Source organism: Strongylocentrotus purpuratus, unplaced genomic scaffold (genome assembly GCF_000002235.5).
Source record: "Strongylocentrotus purpuratus isolate Spur 01 unplaced genomic scaffold, Spur_5.0 spur5_contig_808, whole genome shotgun sequence".
In the NCBI taxonomy this organism is placed as follows: Eukaryota; Metazoa; Echinodermata; class Echinoidea; order Camarodonta; family Strongylocentrotidae; genus Strongylocentrotus; species Strongylocentrotus purpuratus.
Window position 1 is genome coordinate 97,369 of NW_022145511.1, and position 17,472 is coordinate 114,840.

The 17,472-nt window shown below is 36.4% G+C and overlaps 1 protein-coding gene across 5 annotated transcripts; it reads left to right on the plus strand.

The window, feature by feature from the left end:
- Positions 1-2,374: 2,374 nt before the first annotated feature.
- LOC752295 lies at positions 2,375-12,054 on the plus strand. Of its 5 annotated transcripts, none has more exons than XM_030977549.1 (6): positions 2,375-2,645; positions 4,079-4,129; positions 4,741-4,937; positions 5,894-5,956; positions 6,508-6,585; positions 11,941-12,054. In XM_030977549.1, exons 2-6 carry the CDS (start codon positions 4,095-4,097, stop codon positions 11,946-11,948), a joined length of 381 nt encoding a protein of 126 aa, XP_030833409.1. In that variant the 5' UTR covers positions 2,375-2,645; positions 4,079-4,094; the 3' UTR covers positions 11,949-12,054. The 5 variants fall into 5 exon arrangements, with proteins under 5 accessions (XP_030833409.1, XP_030833421.1, XP_030833427.1 ...); XM_030977561.1 differs by having other exon boundaries at positions 6,511-6,585; XM_030977567.1 differs by having other exon boundaries at positions 5,897-5,956.
- The last annotated feature ends 5,418 nt before the right edge of the window (positions 12,055-17,472 follow it).

The window sequence follows — 17,472 nt, forward strand, 5'->3', positions numbered from 1 at the left end:
CAACAGACTGACAGTGTAAAATATCTCGGGTTCATTATCGACAGCAAATTTAAGTGGGATGTCCATATAGATAAATTATGTAAGAGGGTTGGAAACATAGTAAAATATTTGGCTAGACTACGTTATTTTATTAATGAGACGAATTTGAACTTAATCTATGAAGCAATTATTTTACCCCTTTATGACTATGCAGACATTTTAATCGATTCATGTGATAAAAAATATATTAAGAAAATGTAAACTTTCCAAAATCGCGCGGGCAGAATAATAATGAAAGTTAATCCATATGAACACATCTCTAACGCACAAATTAATTCACTTTTAAAATTGTCATCTCTCGAATCCAGGCGTAAGAAAAATCTAAATGTATTTGTCTATAAATCAGTCCATAATATGTTATCTCCCATGCAGTATGAATGAAATGTTTCATTCCCCTCCTCATATGTATTCCCTCCGCAATTCTGGTAACTTTGTTCGCCCTAAACCTAGAACTGAATATTGTCACAGAACTACCCAATATAGAAGCTCAATTCAATATAACTGTTCACAAATTCAAAAAGTATTTAAACAATACTATTCCAAACTTCTTGTAGCTGTATCTTTTTTCTTCTTTTTTTTTAAAATAAATTATTTACTTGTCTAGCTTTCTCTTTTGCATATATATCGTAAATATTTCTCCCCTGTTTCTTGTTTTACTCGAATTTGCTCTTATCATTATTGTAAGTTTTTATTTTGCTGTTAGTTTTCCTTACTTTTGTAATATCTATTTTCACGTTTTCTATGTCTATAGGGATCCCTCTGTAAACCAGCATTGTTATGCTAACAACGCTGAGTAGGGCCATCCCTCCGTCTTTCTTTTGTATAAGTGTGTCTTTATGATTGTAAATATATATATATATATATATATATATATATATATATGTTGATGTATTTTTAAAATGACGGAAAATAAATACAATACAATACAACGACTGATCTTATCCAGGCTACGCCACTGAGACATTAATTAAGCCAAGCAGGCCGATTATTATAGTTATTTCAGGACTCAGAAAATACTAATTGTTTATACGACAAGTTTTGAAGAAAGTTATTTGTTAGGACTTATGGACCTGCAAATTAAATAGCGGGGTTGGACCGGACCGTGAGCCTAGTTACTGCCCAGCCCACACACCTCCCCCTCCCCCCCCCCATAATAAGTTATTTAGGGTACTCGTATGCATGTTTCCTCCCTTTGAAAATACCCCCCCCCCCAAGTCCGGTGTGTAAAGTCAATACGGGCCGATATTGTGTGTATTACGAGCCGTCATGTAGCGTACAAAGAGATAATACAATCCTATTTTGTTTGGGGTGAGGGTGATGATGATTGTGACAGTAAGGAGGTCTGGTACGGTCTCTATAGTGCAACACGATTAAAGTTTTAAAAATGCCGTGAAAAATTTGTCTTTGTTTTTTTTTATTTTGGGGTGGGATATCTAGCCCTCGTTGCAACAAGGGGGCAGGATAATATGATAAATACAGAAGAAACACAGGAAAGATACGTAATTGAAAGTTAAACATTAATTATTTCGAGACATGATAAATTCAAAGCAAACACAGAAAATACATGTATAAGTTATTCAAGTCGATGTATATATGTTTAAAGGTTCACACACGAAATATAAATAATCAATTAGCCAAACCAAAATAAAAAAAAGAAAATACTATAAAGGGAACAAATAGAACGAAAAGTAAGGCTGATATGAGTTGTCATGAAACAAGATAGATAATTACAAAACAAACACATCATAATACATGTATCACTTGTTAATTCAGAACAGGAATATATAGTTTGTGTTCTGTTTTGTTAAACCATATTATTAATCTTGATGGAATTTAGTATTGTAAAAAGCATTTTATTTCGTCAACCCATGCTTACTGTCTCCCACGAGTTTGGAATAGTGTCTTATTGTCGGGGTTCATCTCGTAGGAGAGGTCGGATAAATATGAAGCAGATATATATATTTTCTTACTGTCATGTGATATATATTTTTCTTGTTTTCCTTTTTATTTGAATAAAAAAAGAGAAAGAAAGAAAGAAAAAAGATTTACCAGTACAATAATGTACTCATATCCCTGCATTAGATTCCAGAATAGACATGCAGTAAAAGGGCTATTTTTGTAGTTCCTGGTTATTGTCATCTTTACCCTTACCCTCGAATCAATTCGTCGCCGTTTTCACGAACCGGCACAAGCCACCGAAATCCCTTCAAAATGTAGTTTTTATTTTTTTTGCATTTTTAGCATGAGTTATCAACAATCTTTCATCTCACCAAATTTCAGCATCCAAAACGCTTTAGTTTTTGAGATATCCATGGTAACATAAACTAGTAAAACGACACAGACGCCAAAAAAGGCAAATCATATTTTCACGAACTGGCATAGTCGTCCGTGCCGGTTCGTGAAAATGATAGCGCGCCATTCCCAACGACATAAGTGTCTGTGCCAGTTCGTGAAAATAAAAAAATCGTCTGCGAGCTTCGTTTGTCCTTTATTATGCGGAAGATCTAGATTCGGCAGCGGCTGCTGAAAACCAGAAATCTCCGCTTCCCTTCAATTTATCCTCCCACTTAGGAGATGTGAAGATTCTACAGGAAGAATAAGACCCGGTAAGAAGTTAACCAAAGTTGTGAATAATGAAAACCCAATTTTAATCGTTCTAAAGGAGCATTATGACTGTATATGAAATGTGTGAAATTGAAGGTGAAACACCGTGGTCCCACTCGCTCGATCCTGTGCGAGTACTAACACGGATTATGCCATGTATGGTGCATTCAATTGATCTAATCACTAAATCTAACGTTAGTTGTACAAACGTAACTAGATTAAATAACCATATTATCTTACGATATTGCAAAATATGTCACATACTAGATCTAGATCTAGGTCTAAGACCTAGATCTAGAAGTCTAACGTATCATCTAAGACTGTCTAAGTACTAGGTCTAGATCTAAGTTAGATCTTCCTCCTTCAGTTCATGTGATGTAAATATTTGTAAATAAAAAATCATAATAAATTATTTATTTGTATACAGTATAGCACTCAAATGAACGTAGATTGCGGTCATTACACACATTAAGTAGTTTGCAAGAATCTTTAATCTTGAAGGAGGCAGACATAACCAGAAGAAGAAGAAGAAAAATGTAACCAGTCCACACGCGGTCTACTCGTTTATAATAGCTGCACGCAGCCCCAGGCAAGGTTTATTTTGATTGTGGGACTAGACTATAACAATTAACTTACAATTACAAATAGATCTACAATCTAATGTATGATTGGTACATCTACGCCGCAACAAAATTTTCCATTAAAAATGTAAATTTCACCTAGGCCCTACCAATTATAGAATGTCACTGTCAGTGCCATAGACTATAGTAGATCTATATAGTCTAGTGGTCATACTTACTAGCACTGACTAGGGTCTAGATCTATGCTGGTATGCTGGTAATGCAGACCCAGGCTATATTGTTCATATAATTGAAATGGTGGTATTTCAGTGCAGTGTTTGCTCCGGCGTTATGATCGCGAGTACAAAATGTCAGTGGTAGCTTCCCGATAGCAAATCTTCTGTTGACATTTACTTTTCACTCAGCAAGATAGTAGATATAACGTTACAAGGTTATATTATAACCTGTAGACTATCTGACTACAGACTGAGTGGATCTATAACGTTAGATCTAACAGTAACAGTTAGATGAGGCTTAAAATAAAATAGTATTATTATTGGTAAACCAACTACCTACGGTGCCTTTAGTATCTTTGGTCATAACTTAAGGTAAACCTATGATTAACCTCATAGTACATTAGACTGCCTTACAGAGCACTCGTACGTACGAGGTCGATCTTAGATCTACATTGAGCCCAAAGGGGACTCTGCGTGTCTATTTTGCACACCTACATGTATGATATAGTGGGCATGTGATTGTGCGATGTGCTGTATATTTCACCCCAGTAGAGGGAACGAAAATGACAATAGCATGGTAAGATTCTTTTAGATACATGTATGTAGAATAATTCTGACTTTCATTATCTTTGTCCCTAGATAGCCTTAAGTTGTGATGACTAAAAGGAAGAGAGCACCGTCAAAGAAGAGGTAAGATGTGTTTTCTAAGTCATTTCACCTACATGTATTTACTCATCATTCATGAACTACCTAGCTTGTATGATGTTGAAAAATAATCTAGGCAAATGCACTAACTGCACTGTCTAGGTTTAGAAATTTGATGAACCGTTACTGAATCTGAATTAATGTTCATTTTAATACCACATTATCTTTTGTGAAACAAATAATGCACATCTCATACAAGTATATACTAATGTCCTTCGCTTCTGTAATTATCAAGCAATGTGTTTTTACGCTGTCTCAATTTCTTTTAATAACGGTACATAATATATGCCCAAAAGGCAAGAAAGTAATGATGCTCCATTATACACTGAGAATTCTTGTTTTGTGTTTAGTCCTTGAAAGCTATGAGATTTTTTTGTTTTAACTCAAAATTTATTACGCATAGAAAAAAAGATTATCTGTCCTCAATGTGAGCAAAGGGGCAAGGAGAGAGAGAGAGAGAGAGAGAGTACACCAGAAGTCATGCAAGTCCTGACTTCAAACTTTTTAAAATTCATTTTCTAAGACCCCTTTTATGAATAATGAAAATAGAATATGTTTTGTTTTCATTTCCTTTTTTTTTTTTTTTTTTTCTTCAGTCAAGAAGGAGCAGTCGATGTACTGGTTGAGTGGGACAATGGAGTGGAGAAGAATGTGGTGTCTACGACGGAACTCATCTATCAAGAGCCGATTAGAGAGGGTGCGAAAGTGACGATGCTTTGGGAAGGAGTTCCCTGGGAGGGGAAGGTTATTGCTGTGGAGGCTTCAGAGATGGATTTTCCCCAGGATGTAATAGGTAGGCCTATGATCTCTTATTGCATGTTCAACTTACTTTTTTTCATGACAATTTTGCTTTTCATTTGAACTTTAATCTTAGCTTTCATTTATCAATCTTTTGTGTCTACAGGTTTTCTAGCTTTTATAAGCCGCAAAGAGAGCATTTTTTTAAAAGTTCTAACCATGTGAAGGATGTTTTCATTCATTAACATGTATTAAATAATATTACTTGTCAACACAAAGAACAATTTCCTCAAACAGAAGTAGGACGCTAGATGTTTCACAATGCCCTCACTCGCTAAATAGTTACAAACCCCCAAAATGAAAGTTGAAATAGTTTCTCAATGTTAAATTGTGTAGATTTTGTATGATTTAGGTTGAATAAGTTGGCTAATATCTTATATAAGATAGCTCAGAGAGATGCTAAGGTGTGATTGGTCAACAGCGTGTCATAAGATATTCATTACGGGGATCGCGATTGATATATTTTCACGTTTGGTCAATTTTGGTGATATAATGACTGACCGCATATGTCATAATGACTAAGCTGCGTAAAATAATGGATCCGCGCCTAAGCTATTACGTCACAATGGTTCAGCTCAGAGTGCTTGCATAAACATTAACAAAAGAAACCTATTTCTAAAGTCACACAAACTAAATCAAAGCTATCTAATAAAACAGATTTTTTGGACCACCAAATGAGTTATATTACGCAACCTACCAGTCAATATTTGTAAAATAATCCTTTTTTCTTTTAAGAGAAAGGGTTTTTCTGTGATGTTATTTCTGAAACAAAAGCAAATTTCATTTAACATAATGGATTTGAGGAATTGCATGAAAGATCAAGCATTATTTTTTCCACAAACGCATATTGTCATTGCTTTCATTAGGTTTACCATCATCTTTCAACCTCTGTGTAGATTGGCAGATAATTATGAATATATTTAAATTTTTCCCTCTCTCTCTTCTTTTCAGAAGACTCAGACTCTGATTCGGATATGGATGTGCCATTGGCAACTTTCACCAAGAGACCTAAAAGTATGTCTCTTATCTTTGAAATTTAATTTTTTCATAAAATATATTTCCATTATATTCTAACTTAATAACTGTTGTTTTGAAACCTCTTTCAATCATTAGTAATCTTGCTATCGATACTACAGTATTCAGCCATTGCCACAGCTCTTACCACAGATATTTGTGACTGTCCTCCAGGCGACATACAAATCCAATCGTTAAAAAAAAGCTGGAAAGTGCAGTAATTCTAGTTACATTATAAGAAAAAAGTTATTAAAAATAATTAGGCAAGTCATGGAAACCGTATAATGTTTTTTTTTAAAAATCTGTTTTTTGTTTGTTTACATGCTGTGCAATGATCCCCATGGAAGTTGGAACCGAAAAATCCTGGTTTTGTAGACATCCCACATGGGTGCATGTTAAGTTTGAAAGGAAAGTTTCCCTATATTGTCTAGCCTTTTCTTGTCAATAGGGTGATTTGGTTTTTACCATCATTTTTCAAACTTTGTGTAGATTGGAAGATAATTATGAATATATTGACACCTCCAAATCTTCCCTCTCTCTCTTCTTTTCAGAAGAATCTGACTCTGATATGGAAGACTCCGACTCTGATATGGATATGCCATTGGCAACTTTCACCAAAAGACCTAAAAGTATGTCTCTTATCTTAAAAATATAAGTTTTTTCATAAAATATATTTCCACTTTGTGAATCAGATAATAAGGTAAGTCTTACAAACTTTATAAGTTTTAAAGAAAATCAGGTTTTTTGTTTACATTGCTGTGCGATCCCAATGGAAACCGGTAAATAGCCAGGTTTTGTCGTCTTCCCAGGTAAGCACATTTTAAGTTTGAAAGGAAAGTTGCCCTTTATTGTTTAGCATTTTCTTGTCAAAATGATTAGATTCTAACACCCTGTACATATGCTATGATTGTTTTATACTCTGGGACATTTACAATATTTAATAATAACTATAATTCTGTTGATGTAAAAATTAATCTATCCTAGAATAAGAATACTCCTTGCTTTTCGTATTCAAGCAAGTCTAATACAGCTTTAAAACATGAATTAGAGTCTCTCTCTCTCTTTCTTTCTTGATTGCACTTTCCAGATCAAAGTCTCAAGAACAAAAACCAAGCAGAAAGGAAGAGATTGCACAAGAAGAGCTTTGGAATGTGTGACAGTTTTTTCTGTAAACATGATGTGTGGGCTGCTTGCCATAGATGTAATTGTCTCCTTTGTTTTCCAAACTTTGAACAAAGTGAAAATTGCTTCTATCATAATGTAGCATTCCGCCTCCATAATGTTGATGTAAACTCATTTAAACAACATTGTAACCTCTTTTCTAGTACCATAACTAGCATTCCCTCAACTCATGCTTGCCAGCAGGTTCCATGTGCATCAAGTGTTCACACTTCCACTACCATCGGCGATTCTAACAATTCAAATGTCACCCTTGGTAATCCCATCTCATGTACGGATGTAGATGCCCTCTCTAATCTTAGCAACACTCCATGTGCTCCACGTGCTCCACGTGCATCAAGTGTACACACTCCTAGTACCATCTGCGATTCCAGCAAGTCAATTGTCACCCTTGGTAACCGTATGTCATCTACGGATGTAGATGCCCTCTCTGATCTTAGCAACGGTCCAAGTGCTCCACGTGCATCAAGTGTACACACTCCTAGTACCATCTGCAATTCCAGCAAGTCAAATGTCACCCTTGGTAACAGTATTGCATCTACGGATGTAGATGCCCTCTCTGATCTAAGCAACGGTCCAAGTACTCCACGTGCATCAAGTGTTCGCAATCCTAGTATCGTCAGTGATTCCAGCAAGTCAAATGTCACCCTTGGTAACAGTATTTCATCTACAGATGTAGATGCCCTCTCTGATCTTAGCAACGGTCCAAGTGCTCCATGTGCATCAAGTGTACGCACTCCTAACACCCCTAGTACCATCGGCGATTCCAGCAAGTCAATTGTCACCCTTGGTAACCATATGTCATCTACGGATGTAGATGCCCTCTCTGATCTTAGCAACGGTCCAAGTGCTCCACGTGCATCAAGTGTACACACTCCTTGTATCATCGGTGATTCCAGCAAGTCAAATGTCACCCTTAGTAACAGTATTGCATCTATGAATGTAGATGCCGTCTCTGATCTTACCAACGGTCCAAGTACTCCACGTGCATCAAGTGTTCGCAATCCTAGTATCGTCAGTGATTCCAGCAAGTCAAATGTCACCCTTGGTAACAGTATTTCATCTACAGATGTAGATGCCCTCTCTGATCTTAGCAACGGTCCAAGTGCTCCATGTGCATCAAGTGTACGCACTCCTAACACCCCTAGTACCATCGGCGATTCCAGCAAGTCAATTGTCACCCTTGGTAACCATATGTCATCTACGGATGTAGATGCCCTCTCTGATCTTAGCAACGGTCCAAGTGCTCCACGTGCATCAAGTGTACACACTCCTTGTATCATCGGTGATTCCAGCAAGTCAAATGTCACCCTTAGTAACAGTATTGCATCTACGAATGTAGATGCCGTCTCTGATCTTACCAACGGTCCAAGTACTCCACGTGCATCAAGTGTTCGCAATTCTAGTATCGTCAGTGATTCCAGCAAGTCAAATGTCACCCTTGGTAACAGTATTTCATCTACGAATGTAGATGCCCTCTCTGATCTTAGCAACGGTCCAAGTGCTCCATGTGCATCAAGTGTACGCACTCCTAACACCCCTAGTACCATCGGCGATTCCAGCAAGTCAATTGTCACCCTTGGTAACCATATGTCATCTACGGATGTAGATGCCCTCTCTGATCTTAGCAACGGTCCAAGTGCTCCACGTGCATCAAGTGTACACACTCCTTGTATCATCGGTGATTCCAGCAAGTCAAATGTCACCCTTAGTAACAGTATTGCATCTATGAATGTAGATGCCGTCTCTGATCTTAGCAACGGTCCAATTGCTCCACGTGCATCAAGTGTACACACTCCTAGTATCATCGGTGATTCCAGGGAATCAAATGTCACCCATGGTAACAGTATTGCATCTACGGATGTAGATGCCCTCTCTGATCTTAGCAACGCTATTTTTAGTATTCTCTCAAGTACCAGTCTTGGCCCTGATGATTCATATCCATCAGTTGATGTCAGTACATCTATATCAACTCCATCCTACTCTGATGAAAATGTCAATTTACAGCCAGAAGACTTCCTCGTAGATGGTGAGGGTACACCACTATTTGAGCAACCAGTTAAGTCTCCAAAGAGCCGTAATTTTCATGTCAAGAAACAGAGGAACAGTGGAAATTCCTATGTCACTGAGAAAACCAACAGGAAAATTGAGGGAAGAAGAAATGCACCATTTGTACGAAACTGCAAGGCTTGTAGGTTGCGAAGTTGTCAATGTCAAGAGATCAGTGATGAAGAACGAAAGGACATAAGACAGCATTTCTATGACCTCAATGATCTCCAAAAACAAAGAGAGTGGATCGCAAGGCACCTAGAGATCCGAGATGACATGAGAAAAATGGTCTTCTATTTTCTGCCTTCAACCACGGACCCTCATCAGAAACGCCAAGTATGTAAGACTATGTTCACTAACACTATTGCAGTCTCACATCGACAAGTGCGTACCGTGCTTGAAAAATGCATGCCATGTGGAATTCTGGACACAGACAGACGAGGAGGAAGGCAGGCACCACGCAAGGTTCGGGACGAAGCCTTGAGAGAGGAGGTGACCAAGCACATCAATAGGTTTCCTCGAGTTGACTCCCATTATTGTCGAGCTAATTCTACCTGCCACTACTTATCTTCCGACTTGTGTGTATCCACCATGTACAAGATGTATCGCTCAGACCACCCCGAAGGAGCATCTTGTAGTCTCTACTTGTCAACCCTTAAAGGTATGAATTTGAAGTTCCATCGGCCCAAAAAAGACCAGTGTGGGCTCTGCGATTCATTCCACAGAGGCACCACAGAGCAGAAAGCGAGCCTACAGATTGAGCATCAACAGCACATTGCTGAAAAGGAAGGTGTTCGGCAGAAGAAGCAGGCAGCTAAAGAGAAAGCACAGGCTGATCCTACTTACTGTGCTGCAGTGTTTGACCTGCAGCAAGTTATCTACCTGCCTCAGTCCATGCGAGCCGAAATTTTCTACAAAAGAAGACTGGCCAACTACAATTTCACCATCTATAATCTCGGAACGCGGGAGGGCCATTGCTTTCTTTCGCATGAAGGCCAAACAGGTCGTGGTGCCTGTGAGATTGCGTCTTGCCTGAAGAAATGTCTTGAATGGCAAGATGCAAAGGGTGTAAAAGTCGTGGAGTTCTTTTGTGATGGTTGTGTGGGGCAGAATAAGAATTCCATTTTGCCCGGGATGATGATGTCGATGTTAGCTTCATCAAAGAATATCAATGACATCACAATCAATTACTTTGCGACTAACCATGGCCAATCCGAGGGCGATGTAACGCATAGTGTCATCGAGAAACGCCTCCGACAACATAAGGAGATATTTCACCCTGCACAGCTGACAACAGTGTGTAAGATGGCAAGGAAAAAGGCTCCCTTCACAGTGACCACTGTCACATCCTCAGATGTGCTTGACTGGAAGCAGCACAGCCAGAGGCGGGGCATTCTGAGGAACCGCACCTCTGAAGATGGCCTGGACATTGTTTGGACCAAGTTCATGGTCATCAAGGTTGTGAGAGGAAAAGAAGACTCCATCTTCTTCAAGAATAGCCACACGGAGGAGTCCTTCCATCCCCTTCTAATTGAAGGCTCCAGAAGGAACAGGACAGTGATAAATGTCCGAGATGAACCTCAGTGCCTATATGAGGGTGGTAGTCCAAAACTTTCCAAGGGAAAGTATGACGATCTAATGACACTCTGTCAAGGCCGTATTCCTGTTATTGCCCATCCTGACTATCAGGCATTCTATCGCCAACTTCCTTATTAATTGGCACTTATAACAACTGACAATATTTTTCAAGGAACACCTTATTAGGAGGAATATGAGAACTGAAAAATATGTAGAATTGCTTTGATGTTGATAATGATACGAAGGTGAATTTTTATAGAGCCTATGAAATAATTCATTGTTTATCTCCAAGATTATAATCACTTCTGTGATGTAACTATAATTAATTTGACTGAAATCCTTCATTACATTGAAGATAAGTTAGGATGAAAAAGTATTGCTGTTTAAGATGGAATGTCAAGTGTGGCAGTGTTTGTAATCCTTTGACTTCTCGGAGTAATTAACACTGTTTAACCAAGATTATAGTATGTAAATCATGAGTAAAGGGAAATAACACTGGTGTATCACATTCTAGATAATAGTTGTCCCCAAAGTTGAATCGATAGCATCATACTATTGTGGCTCAACATAATCCCCTACTATATAATGAGCGATTCACCTATAGCCTACATATTATGCAATAGGGAAATTCTCTAGCTCATGTTTGTATGAAGGCAATATGGTAAATCCAATGGAAATGTGGATTTAACCAAGTTTGTTTTGTATTCACTTGTCAAATTAATCAGATTGATTATGCATACTTGATGGTATGGACATTTTATTTGGAAAAACTTAAAACTAATACGTGTATTTGAAAACACAAGGAAACTAAAATTCCTTGGCAGTTCGCTGTGACTTTTCATATCTATTGAAAACTGTATATCAACAACAACAAAAACTTGCTATTGAAAAGAATATTGGTTTAGCTTGACAGAAAAAGAGCATACTCATTTGATAACTCGATCGTGTTCTTTCCTTTCATTCTTTCCTCTAGATTCCTGAGATACTTCACCAAGTACTCAACATTGCTATAATAATAATTGGACAACTTGCTATTGAAAAGAATATTTATATATATATATATATATATATATATATATATATAATATTATATTGGATTAGTTGATTTAGCTTGACAGAAAAAGAGCATACTCATTTTATAACTCGATCGTGTTCTTTCCTTTCATTTTTCCCTCTAGATTCTTGAGATATTTCACCTAGTAATCAACATTGCCATTAATATTTGGACAACTTACCCAACCAATAAAAGAAGAACTTTGAATTTTGGTAAGCCGGACAAGCATCAACACATCTAGAGTGGACAATCCTTGGTTCTCTTGTACCTCAGTCTTTGTAAAGACTAGAGCACCAGTCCTAAGTATTTCTTCATTCACAGCACCTTCTCTAATGCTAACTGTCAACTTGTTTTATGTTCTAGCATTCTATGTACACCCCATCTGTATTGCACATCGTTTTTAATGCACTGTCACCCTTTTGTGATTGTATATGTTGCACCTAAGTATTTCTTCATTCACAGCACCTTCTCTAATGCTAACTGTCAACTTGTTTTATGTTCTAGCATTCTATGTACACCACATCTGTATTGCACATCATTTTTACTGCTCTGTCACCCTTTTGTGATTGTATATGTTGCACCTAAGTATTCCTTCATTCACAGCACCTTCTCTAATGCTAACTGTCAACTTATTTTATGTTCTAGCATTCTATGTACACCACATCTGTATTGCACATCATTTTTACTGCTCTGTCACCCTTTTGTGATTGTATATGTTGCACCTAAGTATTTCTTCATTCACAGCACCTTCTATTATGCTAACTGTCAACTTGTTTTATGTTCTAGCATTCTATGTACACCACATCTGTATTGCACGTCATTTTTACTGCTCTGTCACCCTTTTGTGATTGTATATGTTGCACCTAAGTATTTCTTCATTCACAGCACCTTCTTTAATGCTAACTGTCAACTTGTTTTATGTTCTAGCATTTTATGTACACCCCATCTGTATTGCACATCATTTTTACTGCACTGTCACCCCTTTGTGATTATATGTTGCACCTCAGTCCCTGTTAAAGACTAACACCACACTTCCTGCGTATTTCTTCATTCACAGCACCTTCTCTAATGCTAACTGTCAACTTGTTTTATGTTCTAGCATTCTATGTACACCCCATCTGTATTGCACATCATTTTTACTGCACTGTCACCCTTTTGTGATTGTATATGTTGCACCTAAGTATTTCTTCATTCACAGCACCTTCTCTAATGCTAACTATCACCTTTTTTATGTTCTAGCATTCTATGTACACCCAATCTGTATTGCACATCATTTTTACTGCACTGTCACCCTTTTGTGATTGTATATGTTGCACCTAAGTATTTCTTCATTCACAGCACCTTCTCTAATGCTAACTATCACCTTTTTTTATGTTCTAGCATTCTATGTACATCCCATCTGTATTGCACATCATTTTTACTGCACTGTCACCCTTTTGTGATTGTATATGTTGCACCTAAGTATTTCTTCATTCACAGCACCTTCTCTAATGCTAACTATCACCCTTTTTTATGTTCTAGCATTCTATGTACACCCCATTTGTATTGCACATCATTTTTACTGCACTGTCACCCCTTTGTGATTATATGTTGCACCTCAGTCTTTGTTAAAGACTATAATATCATCAATCCTGAGGATATCTTCTTTCATATCTGATCACAGGAACTTTTTTGTTTATAATTATTGATTTTATTGTGCGATGAGCTTGGATCCCGTAGACAAGATGGATCAGTTGAAGTATTGTACCCATTAAATTTTCTTCAATGACGTGTATGTAAAACCACATTTTTCAAACATCTTTGACACCATAAAGTGTCAAATGTCAAGGTAAACATTTACTTGTAAAGAGTTAATTGATATATGACCTATTGAATTTAATATGCTCTATGACATAGAAAATTTTGTTCATTGTATGATACTGTGTAATCAACATTTGAATTTATTGCTGTTTGATTCCGTATTGATAATAAGTAGGAAGTCGGAATATTATGGTACTTTTGATCTTGATAGTGTTACATTCAAAGGATGAACATCTTATTGTTACATTTTGTAGCTGCTATTTAAGGATTATAATTTACTTGACAAGTAGAAGAATTGGGAAAGGGTCATAAGTACCAAATGTGTCTTGGAAGAAACAAACAAGCTCTTTCATCACGGCACATTATGTGACATAGCATATTTATTGTAGTCTCCTAATTGTCATTATAACCATTGTTATTTTTTTTTTTGCAATTGTTGTTCTGAAAATATTAAGATTGAAGTGTAAATAAGTTTTTTGTTATAAAAAGTCTACCTCAAAGTATTACCAATTATAAGAGACAAGACTGTTCATATACAGAATACATATAATACAAGCTGCCTGTATGAACTATATTTAGAACATTCTTAAACTGTGGCACTTCACTTATTTGTGTTCATAAATACATCATTAATAGACATATACATGTATTTATTTATTTATAACACTAGTATTGAAAATAAAATTCAATTGACTCTGTAGATAATGTAGATATTTTTTATTTGTACAATTTGTGTTTCCTATGAGATGAAATATATTTAATGAATAATTAGGATTGAATGAACTATAATTATTGTTTAATATTGGCTAAAATGCAATGAAAATAGACTAGCAGTAAATGTAGGTAGGGAAATGTAAATGGTTAAATTGAATATTGTTGTTGCTTTTGGTTTTAACGGCGCTATCATTTGAAATATGAATATTTACGCCATCTCAGTTGTGTTTTTGAAAAGAAAAAAAAAAGTCGTTTAAGTACTTAATTACTTTGTTCTTCAATGAACAGTTAACGTTGTTGTTACACTTCTATTCATACAAGTACACATATAATTGTAGCCCCTTTATATAAATTGGTATTACAGGAATCATTTAGACATCATTATGTGGCTTGTGAACTGTATTTGAACAATCAATACATCATTAATTAAAAGCTCAGTGACTTTTATTGAGTACAAAATGTTATCATAAATACACTGGTATTACTTAAAAGTTGCATTGTTCTAATCCCAAAATAAAATTAAAAAATCAAAAATCAAAAAGGAACTAAAAATTGAATGTGTTAACTCATTAATGATTCAAAGAAAATGAATTTGTGAATACAGGAACTAAAAAATGTGTGTATTTAAATAAATTGTATAGATTCTGTGATTTATTATAACTGAAATGACAACCAAATGATGGGAAAATATGATTTCCTCTTGTTAAAATCAGTAATGTCTCACATTGAATCAGTTTACCCAAGAGTGTTCTCTTAAGAACCAAGATTAAATTTTTTTAAATCCAATAAGCCGTTTTCTGTGTACTCTGTTCTTCCAATGATGTTAATTGGCACAATTGTTTTCGTTCATGATTGTTCATAAGTAACTGTTATAGAATTGTATCTGTATTTGAATATTTATGAGATGTTTTAATGTATTGATTTAGGGACAGTGAAATAAAGAGAGAGGGAGAGAGATACAGCAGGGACAACCCCCCCCCCAAAAAAAAAAGAGAACAAAAGCAAAAACGTGAAAAGAGAGCCGGGGGGGGGGGGAGAGATCACGAGATAAAGATCAAAAGAGAAATTAAGTGACATATCAAACTTGTAGAAGGATGAGGAAAAGAGGGAATAAAAGAGAATCAACAGTGTACATACAAAGAAAAAATTGGTAGAGTGATTATAGGCCTATATCAAAGCCAAAATAATAGGCCTACTGGTTGCTTATGATGCAAATATTTTAAAGATTAAATGAGATAAAGATTCTACCTTCTTAGTATGTCATTCTACAAAATGAAATCATGAATATTCGGGTATAACGGATACGGTAATGTTTGAAATATTGAACTATTGATAATTCATTTCTTTTCAAAATTCTTATTTTTTCATGAATTAATTTTTTGTCTTTGCACGAACGAAATGTCATGAACGTGTGTAAAAATCTCATCTAAATTGTTTTGAAATCCTAATACCCATGTGGTACAGAATTTTAAGGATATTGGTATTGTCCTGAGGATCACCATTCGGGATGTCTTAAGAACAAGCTAAAACATAAAATCATATGATTAGCTCGAAGAAGATAGCACGAGATCAAAGTGTGCTACATGCACATAATGGTACTCCTGCATGAAAAGACAACATTAATAACGCATTGTTACGTAGAGCGCGCATGCGCACACTGTCTTGTGCCGTTTCGTGAAAACAAATTCAGCGCTTGACAGACGACACAGGCGACCGTGCCGGTTCGTGAAAATATGTTTGCTACGTAAACAGCAATTTTTTTATTTTCACGAACCGGCACGAGAGTTCAGAGCTTTGTAACATTAATAGTAATTGTCATCAAACTATACAAATGATATGTTTAGAAAATACAGAATATTTTCTTTTAGTTGATATGTATTTTGTGATACACAGTTTTAAATAAGACATGTTTCTGGCGGTTTTAAAACGGGTTAAACTTAAAACGCGTTTTTCTCAGAATGTACTTATTTCGTTGCGCGTAGGGCTGTGCCGGTTCGTGAAAACGGCGACGAATTTATATTATACTTTAATTTTGAAATTTGTTATCCAATGTAATGAACGAAATTTAAAGCAAAAACATTTGAATTATGAAATATGCCAAGCCCCAACATCCGCCGCCTCAACCTATATGATAACGACCCGGACATTAATATTATATATTGTCTTGTCACCAACAAAATTTTCCTAAGTTTGACTATCAGTTGAAGGGGGGACGGGTAATATTTCTAGTAGTATTTGACCTCAGGAATAACATAATTGGGGTGTCTATGCTATGCAAAAATTGCAACAAAAGGTTTTTCAACGGTTTCTAGTAGTATTTGACCTCAGGAATAACATAATTGGGGTGTCTATGCTATAGTTTTGCGGGGTCATAGAATTCACTAGGATAAGTTAGAACGTTAAGCAGTGGTTCAGGAAACCACGAAATCTAATATGGCGTCCAAAGGGCCACAAAACCACTAAGATTTCTCAATAGAGGGCGCACTTAAACAAGAAATGAACTTATAATGTTTCTCTCTCACCCTTATGGTGTCACCACGACCCCCCCCCCCCCCCAGAAAAAGGGTCAATTCAACTATTGACAGGTCATTGTCAACACTGAAGAGATGGCCGAGGGGGGGGGGGGGTGACAAAGACAAAGTAACAACTTAATAATAATATCTAGAAACACATTCATAATACCTACCATACAATTAAAAATGTTTAATACCACGTGTTGTTCATGTCATCTTATAGCGAATACACATTTTGATGCTTCATCATCTTCTGCTTCACTAACAAGTAGCATAGACACTCCAATTATGTCTCTCGGGTGGATAATAAGTGACTTACGGCCAATCTTATATTATGGCGGCCAATGTGGACGCCATCTTGGATTTTGGGGTTTCCTAGACCATCACAAACCATTTGTACTTGTCTCAATGGATTCTCTGACCCCCGAAATCATGGGATAGACACCAAAATTATGTCTCTAGGATGGATAATAAGTGATTTATGGCCATTTCCAGGTATCGGCGGCCATCTTGGACGCCATCTTGAAAATAACAGTTTAATGAACCTTCGATTTGGGTATACTTTTAGTATGATATTTCTCATGTCTAATACTATTAGAAACCATTGAAAAACCTTTTGATGCAATTTT